At 42.9% G+C, this 13,872-nt stretch overlaps 1 protein-coding gene across 3 annotated transcripts in view; it reads right to left on the bottom strand.

The window, feature by feature from the left end:
* NCBP3 (nuclear cap binding subunit 3) overlaps positions 1-13,271 on the bottom strand; it is a 32,794-nt gene extending 19,523 nt beyond the window's left edge. For 2 of the 3 annotated variants that reach the window (XM_033089540.1, XM_033089541.1), the window contains exons 1-4: positions 13,032-13,271; positions 11,048-11,113; positions 9,386-9,491; positions 1,597-1,722 (exon numbers count right to left, since the gene is read on the bottom strand). In XM_033089540.1, the coding sequence (XP_032945431.1) occupies positions 1,597-1,722; positions 9,386-9,491; positions 11,048-11,113; positions 13,032-13,214 (481 nt within the window). In that variant the 5' untranslated portion in view covers positions 13,215-13,271. The remainder of the gene's footprint in view (positions 1-1,596; positions 1,723-9,385; positions 9,492-11,047; positions 11,114-13,031) is intronic. The other variant, XM_033089542.1, reaches the window with a different exon arrangement.
* Between the last annotated feature and the right edge of the window lie 601 nt (positions 13,272-13,872).

Below are 13,872 nucleotides of genomic sequence, written 5' to 3'. Positions count from 1 at the left end.
ATGTGGCTACATTCATGCTACAATGGAAGAGTTGAGTAAATGCAACAGAGATTATGGCCTGCAAAGCCAAAAATATTTATTATCCAACCCTTTAGAGAAAAAGTTTACCAATCCCTGATTTGGATGTTGTTAAGGAAGAAGGAAAAAGGAGAAACATCTTTTACTCAGTAATGTTTCCTCTTAGTTCAGTGAAAACACTGAATCAACATCTTCTAAAGAAAGCAATCCGGAAAACCAGGCTGCTATACAGGGTACACCCTAGTAGGTCAGCAAGCTGGCAGTAACTAAAGCCAAACTAGAAGTGAGTCAAGAAGCCAGCAAAGTGGTCACCAGAGGTCACGCCAGACTTGGAGCTGGGAGGCAAGTTAAAAATTACAGTTATAACATTCACAAATGAAACAGCTCACATGTTAGGGTAAGCAGGTGAAGTTCCAGAAAACACAGTCCAAAGCAAGCAGAGATGAGAGGTCTGATACAGTGTCAAAGGGTTCTGGTCCAGTATTAGGTTAGAGACACTTAGGCAGAGCCAGCCCTCTATACGGCAAGTTGCAAAGACAAAGTCTAAGGCCCTTAAAATGTAGCCCTCAGCCCCAAGTCTATTCAGTTGGATCCACCCCTTGTTGGTAAATTGTGGGAGTTAAAAAGACCTCAATCATGTACACTGGACTCAGATGCCAGCAACCAGCCTCCTCAAACCTGGTCACCACCTCTGAACTGACTTAGAATACTCCTGGGGTATAACCTGGCAGACAAGATAATGCATTCTGGTTCTCATCAATGGGCATTTTTTCCTCTCCTGGGCTAATGGCAAAGGTCAGGCACAGACAAGTAGTCTGAGCCATAACCATTCACGCTGAGATGGCAAGAACACTTTTAAAATCAAAAACAAAAGCATATTTGGGGCGACTGGTTAGCTCAGTTGGTTACAGGCGGTGCTCTTAACAAGGCTGCCGGTTCAATCCCCACACGGGCCACTGTGAGCTGCACCCTCCACAACTAGACTGAAACAACTACTGGACTTGGAGCTGATGGGTCCTGGAAAAACACACTTAAAATAAATAAGTTTAAAAAAAACAGGGCTGGCCCAGTGGCTCAGGCAGTTGGAGCTCCATGCTCCTAACTCCGAAGGCTGCCGGTTCGATTCCCACATGGGCCAGTGGGCTCTCAACCACAAGGCTGCCAGTTCGGTTCCTCGACTCCCGCAAGGCATGGTGGGTAGCGCGCCCTGCAACTAAGATTGAACACGGCACCTTGAGCTGAGCTGCCGCTGAGCTCAGCGCGTCCTCTCAACCACAAGGTTGCCAGTTCGATTTCTCGACTCCTTGCGGGGATGGTGGACAGCGCCCCCTGCAACTAGCAATGGCAAACTGGACCTGGAGCTGAGCTGCACCCTCCACAACTAAGATTGAAAGGACAACAACTTGACTTGGAAAAAAGTCCTGGAAGTACACACTGTTCCCCAATAAAGTCCTGTTCCCCTTCCCCAATAAAATCTTAAAAAAAAACACCACAATAATCTAAAAACAAAACAAAACAAAAAACCCCAAAAAACCAAAACCCAAAAGCATATTCAACAGAAAACTTGGGTGTACTTACAGGAGGTGTCATCCAACCATTCAATGTGAGCCGGAGGATATTCTTTAAAATAGGAAAAGATGTCCTGGGTACTCATCTCATCTACTCCGCAAATGTAGATTGTCTCTAGTCTCACTTTAGGGATTGCTAGAAAAACAAGACACAGAAAAGATGACACAATTTTACCATCTGCTATTGCGCATCCTCCAGTACCCCTTTATAACAGTGTAGATAACGTGTTTAGAAAAGAAATATGCTGAACGAGATAGCAATCATTTCAAAAGAAAATGAGACATGACAGCAAGGTCAACTATTTTAATTTTTATCACAGACCAATAGCTTTAAACAAATGGCTGAATTCAGAACAGACATATTTGGCTGAGAAAGATTAAACAAATAGTGTTGATAAAATACACGGTATCTCTCTCCCCAAATTAACCTGTATTAATTAAAGTAATACCAAATTCAACAGGATTATTCATTGAACTTGAAAAACTGATTTAAAATATATGTCAAAGAGAAATGTGCAATAGTTAAGACAATTTCTGAAAAACAAGAAGGGTCTCCCCTGGGTATAAAGCAAGGAAGGAAATTAAAGAAACCCTACAAATCAATTAAGAAAATGACAATCCAAAATAAAAATAGGCAAAGGACATGAGCAGGCAATTCACACAACAGGAAATACAATAAACATATGAAAGATGACTGACCTCACAACTAATTAGGAAAGTGCATATTGAAACAAGATATCAGTTTTCATCAACTAGATTTTTATAAACTTTGCCTTTTATTACCAACTGTTGCTACTGTGGGGGAAAAGAGCCACTCCCTCTGCTGGCGGGAGTGTGAAGTGGCACAGCCACTCTGAAGGAAGGACAAATTGGGAGTGTCCACCACAATCGGTGTTTAGCAGCAGCCCCAGAGGCACAGAATTCTATTTCTCAGTATCTCTCCTAAACAGCTGTGGCTTCCCACAGCAGCTCGCACAGAGATGCTCTTTGTAGCACAACTTCTAATAACCCAGTAGTTATCAGAGTCATGTATCATGGAGTAAGTATATGAAAGCAATTGTGGTTGTGCACGTAACAGAATACTATGTAGTTAGAAACAATGACATAACTTATATACCATCAAAAGAGTCTAAGACACCTTATTGAGTAAGAAAAGCAAGGAGCAGAAAAACATGTATCATGTGATGACACTAAAAAAATTAAAACAAAAAGCTAACATATACTTTCTAAGGGTACATATTTGGGAAAATAAAGATCTAGGAAAAGACCTGGTGTGATTCACTCCACACTGATAACAGTTGTTATCTTTGGGGAGGAAGAAAGGTTGAGGCTGTGGGCACAAAGGAACCTCAGCCCTACCAGGACTGTGTTAATTTTCTAAATACTTTCAATACATTACCTCACTTAATCCTTTTACTTGTGAAACATGCAAATATATCAATAAGAAAAAATAATTTTTAAGTATCTGTAGACCCAACACCTAGCTTTATGTTTAATTTCTTAAAAAGATTTGAGGCAAATAAAATGTTATGCATAAAACAGCCCTGTGTAAGCTCTCCATGTCCCTTCTCTCCCTCCTTTCTCTGTCGTAATTCTTTCAAGAATTCAATGTCCATTACTCCCAAGTATGTTTTGATATGTCCTATAGTGCTTTTATGTAAAATACATGAGAATACTTTAGATAAAACATTTTTAAATAGTTGTTTTGCCATTTTGAAAAGAGTAAAAGACAGGTTTAATGGGAGCCCACGTAGATGTGAGCCAGGCTGTATAGGTGAGTAGACCTTCCTGCCAGCCAGCTTCATGAAGACGGAGATGCCATTAAGACTTAGGAATCCCAGCAAGTCCTTATTATTGACAAGCAGTGCAACAGTGAACAAAGGCCCAAATGAGATGGGTGTCCATATGGGACATCCAGGGTGACTCTAGCATGCAGAATGGGAAACTGAAGGGGTTAGACCAGGGGGCCCTCTCAGTTCTGTGAGCTAAAAAAGCCATGAGTTGGGATGAGAAAGATCCCATGGGAAGTAAAGAGATGGTTCTGAAAAAGATAACAAACAACAGGGAGAGCTCCTGGTGATGGCAGAGGAAATAGACTGAGGATCAGGGAGAAATGATCTTGTAGGAGGTTTTGATCTGCTAACAAGGATTTAATCATCAGTGAGACAAACAGAAAATAAAGACCAAAAGAAACAACAAAAATAAATACCAAGAGCATCAGAGCATTGCTTTAACATTACAACAGTTTAAAAAAACCCTACAGTTAAGGAAACATCTTAAAAACAAAACAGAAGGTAAAGAACAAAACTTCTGGCCGCAGATATCGTTATTTTAATGTAGAGAATGGTATACACATCTAGAAATGGGCAATGGATAATCTTCTTCAAAAGCAGCAGCTAGAGATATAAAAGAAAGAGATGCAAAAGCCATATCACTGCAGAGATAAACTAGTCTCACCCAGCTCGAGGATTAAAATAGGTTCTTTCTCAAAAGAGAACCAAACTGACAGTGGCAAGACCCACTAGAGATGGAAACTTTATTAAGCTCGGGATTTGATGGAAGATTGCCAATGGAGAATGCTCAATACTTCCTCACCTTGCTGACAATGTAACTGCTTAAAATAAAACAAAGCAGGAGCCCGGATTTCTGCCCAGTCAATGAGAAAGAGCTGACTGTCGAGGAGGAGGTGAACAGATACATTAAGGAACAAGAACTGGACATTTACTGAATACTGACTACAAGCAAGGTGGGGAGGGTACCATCTTGGATTTTTCTAAAGGAACGAAGACAACAAATGACAGGTAGTAGGACACAAAACTCAAGTCTTTAGGAAAGCAGATTTCTGAAAATCCAGTGAAAAAGTAGCCAATACCATGGCTTCAGATTAGAATGATCAAAAAATGTGGAAGACACTAAGTACAGTAACTCAGAGGATGAGAGGTGATCCCAAGGAAAGAGAAGCCACCAAAGCCTGGGTGAGCACAATTTGCCAAAGAACACATATGGGAGACAGATAAAGTGTAAAGTACTAACAACAAACGGAAAAGAATGAATGAGTGTAAGAAATGTAAGACTCTAAAAGACTAACATTCGGCTATGGAAAAGGCTGATGACAAGACTGTCAAGTGAAAAGGAGAAACAAACATAAAGTCCAGAGCCGGCCCGGTGGCTCAGGCAGTCAGAGCTCTGTGCTCCTAACTCCGAAGGCTGCTGGTTCGATTCCCACATGGGCCACTGGGCTCTCAACCACAAGGTTGCCAGTTCGATTCCTCGAGTCCCGCAAGGGATGGTGGGCTAAGCCCCCTGCAACTAGAAACGGCAACTGGACCTGGAGCTGAGCTGCGCCCTCCACAAATAAGATTGAAAGGACAACAACTTGACTTGGAAAAAAAAAAGTCCTGGAAGTACACACTGTTCCCTAATAAAGACCTGTTCTCTTTCCCCAATAAAATCTTTAAAAAATATATAAAAAATAAAAAAATTAAAAAAAAAATAAAGTCCACGTGCAGAAAAAAATTAGAAGGAAATAAACAAAATATTGACAATGACTGGGTTTGGGTGGTGGACTGTGGGCAACTTTCCTTCTTACTCTACTTTTCAAATTTTCTTTGGTAAGCATGAGTTGTTTGTGTAACATCTCATGAAGAAAGGGTACAGTCCAGACTATACACGCTCATCAAAAATGCTGACAGTATTAAAAAAGTGTCTAGAGCAATACTGCTTTAGGAAGATAATGTGGGAAAAAAGGCAGAACTGTTTATCTGTTTCTACTAATTGACAGTAGAATAGCTATCATTAAGTAGAACTAAAATCCAAGAAAGTTCTCGAAAGCATAAGAATTAGTTTTAATAGACTGAAATCTTCTAGACCAAAATTACATCCCAATGTAGTGACTGAAACACGTAGCTGAGATCTCAGAATTAAGTAGCAATCTCTAAAAAGTCACAGGGAGGGAGCAAAGTACCTTAAAACCTTGAGACGGACTCGTCCTGTACTGATTTTCCTAAAAGGGGAAAAGAGAAATTCCCAAACAACAAATTGAAAAGATTAATGTCAATCCCTGAAATTTTTTAAAAAGCAGCGTATCAGACAGAATCTATGATCTTTAAGACTCTCCCATAGAAAAGTGATGTGAGTTCACAAAGAAGCAAGCCACACGAACCTCATTTCTTTTTGTGGTATCATGAGCAGGCCAAGAAATTCAAATAATACCATAGATGGTGTTCTGTCTCGAGATCATTAAGGCATGTAAGCTAGGTCCTCATGCCAATCAAGTGACATGTGGATCTGATACTAAGGCTTACAATTCACGGATCTATGTTTCATGGCACAATATGGGATTACCCTGTTCGACATTTAGCCACGACTGGAAGGAGATGCCGAAGCCAGGCACGCCGAAGTGACGAGCGTAGCTAACATGTTAAAAGGTACAGTTAAGATGAAAATGAACCCAAAAGGTTGAAATGGAGTCTTAAAATTAACAAGATGTAACTTGATAGGGATAAATAACAAGGTTAATTTTTAAACAGTGCCTCAAGTACAAGACGAGAAAGACTGCCTTAATGGGTGCAGTTCCTGGGGGAAAGACCGGGGTGCTTTGGTTGACTAGAAGATGGGTACAACATTATGAAATGGTGAGGACAGAGACTGTGGTAATAGTTCCGCCAAAACTCTCCATGAATCCAACCATATCTGGAATCTACACCTCACCTTATATTAAATGTCCTTATGAAGAACATTTAAAAATTGGAAAGAGTCTAGAGGAGGGAGACCAGAGAGTCAAATCACATAAATCACATAGGAACTAGTCTTTGTGTGAATGAAGAAAGGGCTTAATGTTGTTCTAAGGGTCCACAGTAACTAATAGACAGAAATTACTAGAAAGCAATTTCTGTTCAACACAAGGAACATGTATCAATATATATCCCAAACCAAAACTGATGGCTTCACAAATAGTTCTACTGCCATCGCTAGGAAACGTTCAGGCAGAAGCCAAAAGGCCCCTGGGAACTTTGCCAAAGGGCCTGCAGTGCTGGAAGGAAGTGGACTTTAATGACCCCGAAGGTCCCTTCCAACCCCGAGAGCTTTGATTTTGGGGATAAAGAGACTGAAGCTGCCTGACACCGAGTTACCCAAGAGCAGCAGCACGTCACTGTTCCTGCAAAATAGTCCAGTGCAGCATTTCCCAAACTCTGGGCCAGAATGCTGGCAGGTCAGGAACACGGGCTTCGGTTAGGCCAGCCTTCAAATGTCAACCTTGCTACGTACCTAGCTGTGGGCAAGTTTCTCAACCTCTCAGCACCAGATTTTCCCCATCAGTAAAACAGAGATGATAAATACCTTCTCTTCACAGGACTCTTGAAAGGGTAAATTAACCACATAGCAGAGTAGCACATAGTAAACATTTATCAATAGGTGTATTTTATTATTGTAATTGGTATTAGGAAGCAATAACTTGATATCTAGTGCGGCTGTAGGAGTTAAGATGTTTATTCTAATGTCCCCATTCACCCAAGAGGCTGGGCCCCTTAGACGACTACTTGGAAGATGGAAAATTCCAGATGATGGTAATAATAACTAACGTTTATTGGGGATTTACTGTGTGCCAGACACCACTCTAACAACTGTAACATTCTGTTAGAGCCTCCCAACAATCCTAGGAGAATTACTGGTATCTGCCTTTCCAGATGAGGAAACTGAGGTTCTTAGGGGTTAAGTAACTTGTCCAAGGTCACAGAGCTATTATAGAAAGTGACAGGTCAGGATTTGCACATAGGCAGTCAGGCTTCAGAACTCACACTTTCAACCACAATTATCAATGGTTCTCAATCTTGACTGTACATTAGAAATACCTAGAGAGATAGAAAAATATCTCTGGGACCTAGCCCCCCGCCCCCCCACCTCCCATCTCCCATTCTAATTTAAACTGATCTGGGATAGACAGCAGGATTCTCCAGAGTTCAGGAACACTACCCTAGGCCATGCTGCTTCCTGGATGAAAAACAGGGTGTAATGAGCAACTTGCCCCAGCTGACATCCCGGAAGATCTATTGCTTTTTAGGAGTACATATCTTTAGAGCCATGAGCTCAGGATAGCTTTTCTAAAAAAAAAAAAAATTAAATTAAAAAAAACATTTAACCCCCAAAGTGATCCTATTCAGGTAGGTATCATATTCCCATTACTCAGACAAGGAGACTGAGACCTAAAAAGGTTTAATAACTTGCTCACATTCACAAAGGAATTGAGACTAGATTCCAAGAGGGCTTTCGCACCCTGAAGAGCTCCAACAGTGGTAGGAAAGAAATTTGAGTGGGTGATTAGGGATGCTTCACAGAGGAAATGACATCTGAACCAGACAAAGCAGGGGATAAGGAAGGGCAAAATCAGCGGGGATAAAGTCACGAACAAGATCAGAGGCAAGACGTCACACGGAATATTCACAGGACTAGAAGTAAACAGGTGTGGTGAAACTATCCTGCTTGCAAGGTAGAGTTATGAGAGAGGCTTGAGAACTCTACTTGGGCCCAGACTAAGCAGGTACATGAATGCCAAGCTGCACAGCTGTCCTTGGCCTTACAGGACTTTTCCTGAAACAGAAGGCTGCTCAGGCAGATGCCTGGAAACTCAGCCTGCAAAGGAAGCAAGGTCATATTTCCAACTTGAAATCATGATGCAGGAAAAAAAGTAAAGCAGCATCCAGAGTTGAGCTCTGCATCTAAGCTACTCCATCCCCTGGGATGGACTGAGCAGGTTGGGTCTGCGCTATCATATCACATATTATAAGGTAATACAGCAAAGTAGTTAAGAGCAAGGCTTTAGGGTCAGATAAACCCAGGTCTAAACCCTGACTACTTTTACTAGCTTTATGTACCTATGGGCATTCATGAAACTTCTCTGAGCCTATTTCTACTTCTTTGTAAAAGAGGAATAAAAAATATATCCCTCATTGTGAGAAAGAAATGAATATGCAACATGCTAATTAAAACAGTGCCTGGTAAGAGAGCACGTTCCCAATAAATAGAGACTATTTTTTCAGTCATTCAACATGCAAGCCTAGAGAAACTCACACAGATGAGTACAGACCTTTAACATACATTCAGGTCTGCCTATTAATTAAGCCCTTCACAAATACCCAAGTTTGTAAATACAACAGAGGGAGACCTTTTGTATTCGTGGATTTATATTAAAGTGGAATAATAAATTAGGCAATGAACTCACTAAAAAAGTAATAACTTTCCCTTTTATTTATAAATTGTTTCAGAAGACTGGGGCATATTACTCTCTATAATTCATGGTGAGTTCTAGGAAGCAAAATACCCTAACAAAACACAAAAATTAAATAAAATCACAAGCCTGTATCAACAGAAGTATTGATGACTTTCCCTCACCAATCTCAATATTGTTCTGATTCCCCTAAAAGAAGGTCTCACGGCGATACACGTCCACTGCGTTTAAAGGGAAAGAAAAGTTAAGCCTTCTGTGATAAAAGCAGAAAATGAGTAAAAGTCTATAGAAGCATAGGTTCTAATCTCAGCTCTGCCACTCACTGGGTGACTTGCTTTGGGCCTCCTCTGATAAGACAATCTCTTTTTTTTCAGCTGTAACATCTGAGACACAGTTAACAGCAGCTCGACTTTAAACAGGTCACCTCAGAAATGGAGACTTCACAAGTTCTCTTCCTTTGGGAGTATCTGGATGAGACCTGGACATGCAAGGCAAGGCCAGAAGCACAAGGCCAAGCAGGGAAAAGTTATTCTTTGGGGAAATGAGGGAAAAATTCCCCTGAAACGCCCCGTACCTTTCTTCATCATGTCTCGGTCCAAGGCTACATTTCTTTGGGCAAGATTTACTTCTGATCGAAAATGGAAGCGCTTGGCTCGCTGCTCTTTCTTTTCAATTGCTTCCTAGACGGTACAGAAAAAGCCATGTTTCAATGGACGAGGAAAGTTAAATCACACACACAATCACAAACACAACATAATGCATCAGTGACAACTGTAAAATAAATCAGGAGAAATAAGCAACAATGTACCTTTAATAATTTTTTCAAGAGAACTGGATATTCAAAGTCAATTACTAGGAAGGCATACACTAACGCTGCTATAATTTGCAATAATCTTCATGATGATTCTATGCCTATCATGGTGTCTGGAGAAGCGTAGGAATTCAGTGAATATTTGTTGATTCAATGAGTAATAAATGCTTTAGTTCTCTGACATTTCATTTATTATTAGCAATCAGTCTTTGAACAAATTACAACCAAACAATCTCAACTTCCCAATTTTCCAGGTGCAGAAACTGAGGCACAAAATAGTTAAAAGGTTTGCGGGAGGTACTTCAGCTAGTAAGGGGGGGCAGATCTTCTGATCTCAGTGCTATTTCTAGGAGCCCTACCACCACGCCCACTTCACACTGTCTGCATGGTAATCACACCTATCGCATTCTTCCACATTATGTATGCCTGAGCAGTCCACTCCCTAAGGCTTTTTCCTGGTTTAAAAATAACATTGAGGCAAAGAAACTCTGTCTTCTATTCTAGGCTTGTGTCTATGGAATTGCCAGTTTGCATCCTTAAGTGACAAGAAGCATTGACGCTTCACTGAAAAACAAAATAATCAGCTTCATAAGTTTTTTCAAGAGCTAAAATAAATCAGGTCCGACTGTGGGTTTCGGATAGCTCTTAGGAACCCTTCACTGTGTATTAACTTTGCCACACTAATTGAAGGTCTGACTATAGAAAGCTTGTGGGGATTGGTAAAGCAGCAACACTTCTGTTACTTCCCAATAGTTATGCTAATTTTCTTCACTTACATCTTGCCAGTGCAAACAATCTACCTTCCTTTAGCCATAATTTAAGTATCAGTTCTGGGATTACTACCCTTTCCCCCATATATCTGTTTCACATAATGGCAAACTGTAGGATTAAGAACAGTGCAGTCCACTTCTTTTTCAATTACAACAGGAAAACATCTTCACTTTATTTTCTTGTCTAAAAGGTCAGTTTTTTCTTTTGGCCTTTAAGCCATCTGACAGACTGAGACCCAGATAAAACATAGGCATGACATATTTATTTTTATTTTTGCTTTTATACAGCCAATATAGCAATATAATGCTATTATTCATGTTTTGTTTCATTTAAAGTGGAAACAGTATATGCACTTTTAAAGAAGGGACATAGCATAAAAAAAGCATTCCCAGTGCAGAACTTTCTCTTGGATGTGGTTACGCAGTCACCCTGGTATTGTGATTTTCATCTTGTCGTGAATATGAGAACAAAATATTGCCCAGATGTTTCCAGAATGCACAAAGGCATCATTGTATAATATGAAATTTAAGTTAAAAATGTTTAATTCTGCAGCAAAACAAAATAGGAGGTAAAGAATAACTGCAGTTCCACAAGTCCTAGGGACGAAGTTCACCCGCTTCTCAAAATGAATAAATAAATCCTGGTCTGTCTTACCTTGGAGGTGACATCGATTCCGGTGATGAAGCTGCCAGCCTTATTTTCATATCTTCTGCTTGTGTCCTAACACGAGGGGGAAATGTATGAAATGCTTACAGCTATTGAGGAAAATCTCATAATAAAAGACAGCTGATGCCTTTTGAATAGTCATTCGCTTCAGCAATCCTTCCCCTACCCTCACAACCCTTATTATGAGGAAACAACATCCCAGGGACTCCCTGGTAGCCATCAACCACCTTAATGAGAAGTCTTTTCTAGATCAGAGCCTGTGCAACACCTGAAGTAATTCCATCTATTGAAAGTACCTGTGTAAGTGAAAATCTAAAGGCTTTCGTGAAAAACGTCCACTTCTCCCTCCAACCCAGACAGATCAAAGGCACCAGGCCAGGCCACCAGGTGGAGCACAAGCCCTCACCAAAATGCAGAAAGCCCCGACTCACCCAGACCTCCAAGGGAAAACAGCACAGTGCAGTGAAGAGGGTGGGATTTGGAAGCTCAGGACTCAAGTCGCAGTTCACAGATTACACAACACTGTGCAATTTCCTTTGGCCTCTCTGGGCCTAGGTATCCACCCTCGTATCTAGGCCTTCCTGACCTCTTTCACTTATGCTGCAGAACTTTCCATTTCTCCAACAAAACAATCTTGTTCCCATCTCAGTCTCTGCACTTACTGTTGCCCTTGCTGGGAACACTCTCTTCCAAGTCTGCACATGGTTGGCTCCTTTTTGTCGTTTAGGGTTTGGCTTAAATGTCACTATCTCCGACGACTTCCCTGATCATCCTATCCCATTCTGCTGCCCATTTTGCACCCCGCCCCCCGCCCTCTGCACTTTTGTTCCCATTAACATGTTTTATTCTCTTCATAGCATTTACCACTATCAGAAATTGTTACTTGTGTCCTCCAACTGGAACATAAACTCCAGGAGGGAGTTTGATCTTGATCAAGTGCCTAGGATTGTGCCAGGCACCTGTAGTGAGGGATGCAATAGACACACGTTAAACTGAACGAATAAAGGGATGATGTCGACTTCACAACCTGGGTAATATTTAAATGATACAATGTAGTTAATGGTAAAATGCCACTTTGTTCATCCTTGCTACCAGAATCACTATCATTTGCTATCTTTAGTGATTCCCACCTTCACCTCTCCCCATAATTTCAATTTAAAAGCATGTCTTGCTGACGTGGTAAAAAGTAGTTTGTGTTGGGTGAGAAATTAAGTACTTGAGAAGAGCCATGCAGGTCTGAGACCAGCCATAAGAACCGGACACTGGACCACCAAACCACAAGCAAAACACCTCTCAGTATCTCCATTGTGATTAAAAAAACAGACCAAGGACCACTGCTGTTCGCTGATGTTCTGGGTTCATTAAGGGTCAGATGCTGGGGCCACGGTGTAGGTGCTACATAGCAGTGGGGCTGCATGGGGGACAAGACGGCCCTCAAGCCACAACAGAAACACTGAGTTCCTGCTGCTGACAAGTCCCACCCTTCCAAGAGAAACCCGCGAGTGCTAGGTTTTACAGACACCAGCTCCACCGGAGCACGACCCACAAGGAGGGCTGGATGCTGGCGCCACAGTTCTTTCTGGGCCACTTTTGGTCCTGTTCCCGCCTGGGGTTCCCCCTTTATCTCAAGCCCCTAGACAATCCCAGCCCCTCCTCAATCACCCCCTTGCACAGACTAGCTCAGAGGGGCAGCGAAAGGGACGTCCTTAAGTACCCTCCAGCTCTACCCCACCTCCTCCAGCCCCCTCAACACCCATTTCCGGGCGCCCCAGCGTCCTTTCTCTCGCTCCGGGTCTCGCCTCCAGCCTGGAGCCCCCTTCCCCCACCCCCCGCGCTCGCCCCCCTCGCTCCCCTTCCCCTGACTTTTCCCCCAGCCCGGGCGCCGGCCGCCTCCCTTTCCGGCCCGCTTCGGCGCGGGGCACTCGCTCTCTTAGCGACCTCCTCCTCCTCGCCCACCGTCCCCCGCCCGTACCGGGATCAGTTCCTTCAGCGAGCGCCGCACCGGCACGATCTCCAGTTCGCCCTCCTCCACCTCCATGGGCTCCGGCTCGCCACGCTCCAAACCGGAGTCCGCCTCAGGCGATGGGAGCCCCAAGGCCGGCCCCGCTGGGGCCTCCGCCTTCACCGACACTCGCAGGCCCCGTACGGCCGCCATCGCCGCCCGCCGGCCGCACCACTGAGAGCCCGCCCCGCACACCCGCTGGCTAGAGCGCCGCCGCCACTGGCTACAGAGCAGCCGCCGCCGCTACCTAGAGCGTCGCCAGCTTCAGTTAGAATGCCCCTCCCCCTTTAGCGCTGCCGCCCCCTGGTGGCAGGAGGAACCCGGGCAGGCTGGAGCGGGACCTGGAGATGAGGAGGCGGGACCGAATGGAGATGGGGACGGGCCTGTTGGAGGGGGCAGGGCCTGGAGGAGATCGGTATTTTCTGGGCTTAGAACTAACAGTTACGCCTAGAGCAGTAAGCCTGTAATGAAAGCTAACTTTACTAAGAGGTCATTACGTGCCAGTGACTGTTACAAGCGCTTGAATCCCTACAACAACCCTATGAAGTAGTAGGTAGTGTTAGTCCCCATTTCACATATAAGGAAACTGAGGCATAAAAATTTACTTAAGGTGACAGACTATTTAAGAGACAAAAACCTGGATCTGAGCCTAGACAATCTAATCTGGCTCCAGAGCCCAGAATGAGCTTTGGTCTGTCACCTCTAGGTATTCTGTAGGTTTACAATGTATTTGCCTTACTAACAACGTTAGTCTTTTTCAGGTGTCCCAATAATTGACCCAGTTTACATACACAAAAATTGAGACTCCGAG

Source organism: Rhinolophus ferrumequinum, chromosome 21, assembly GCF_004115265.2.
Source record: "Rhinolophus ferrumequinum isolate MPI-CBG mRhiFer1 chromosome 21, mRhiFer1_v1.p, whole genome shotgun sequence".
In the NCBI taxonomy this organism is placed as follows: Eukaryota; Metazoa; Chordata; class Mammalia; order Chiroptera; family Rhinolophidae; genus Rhinolophus; species Rhinolophus ferrumequinum.
This window is presented reverse-complemented; position numbering and strand designations above follow the sequence as displayed.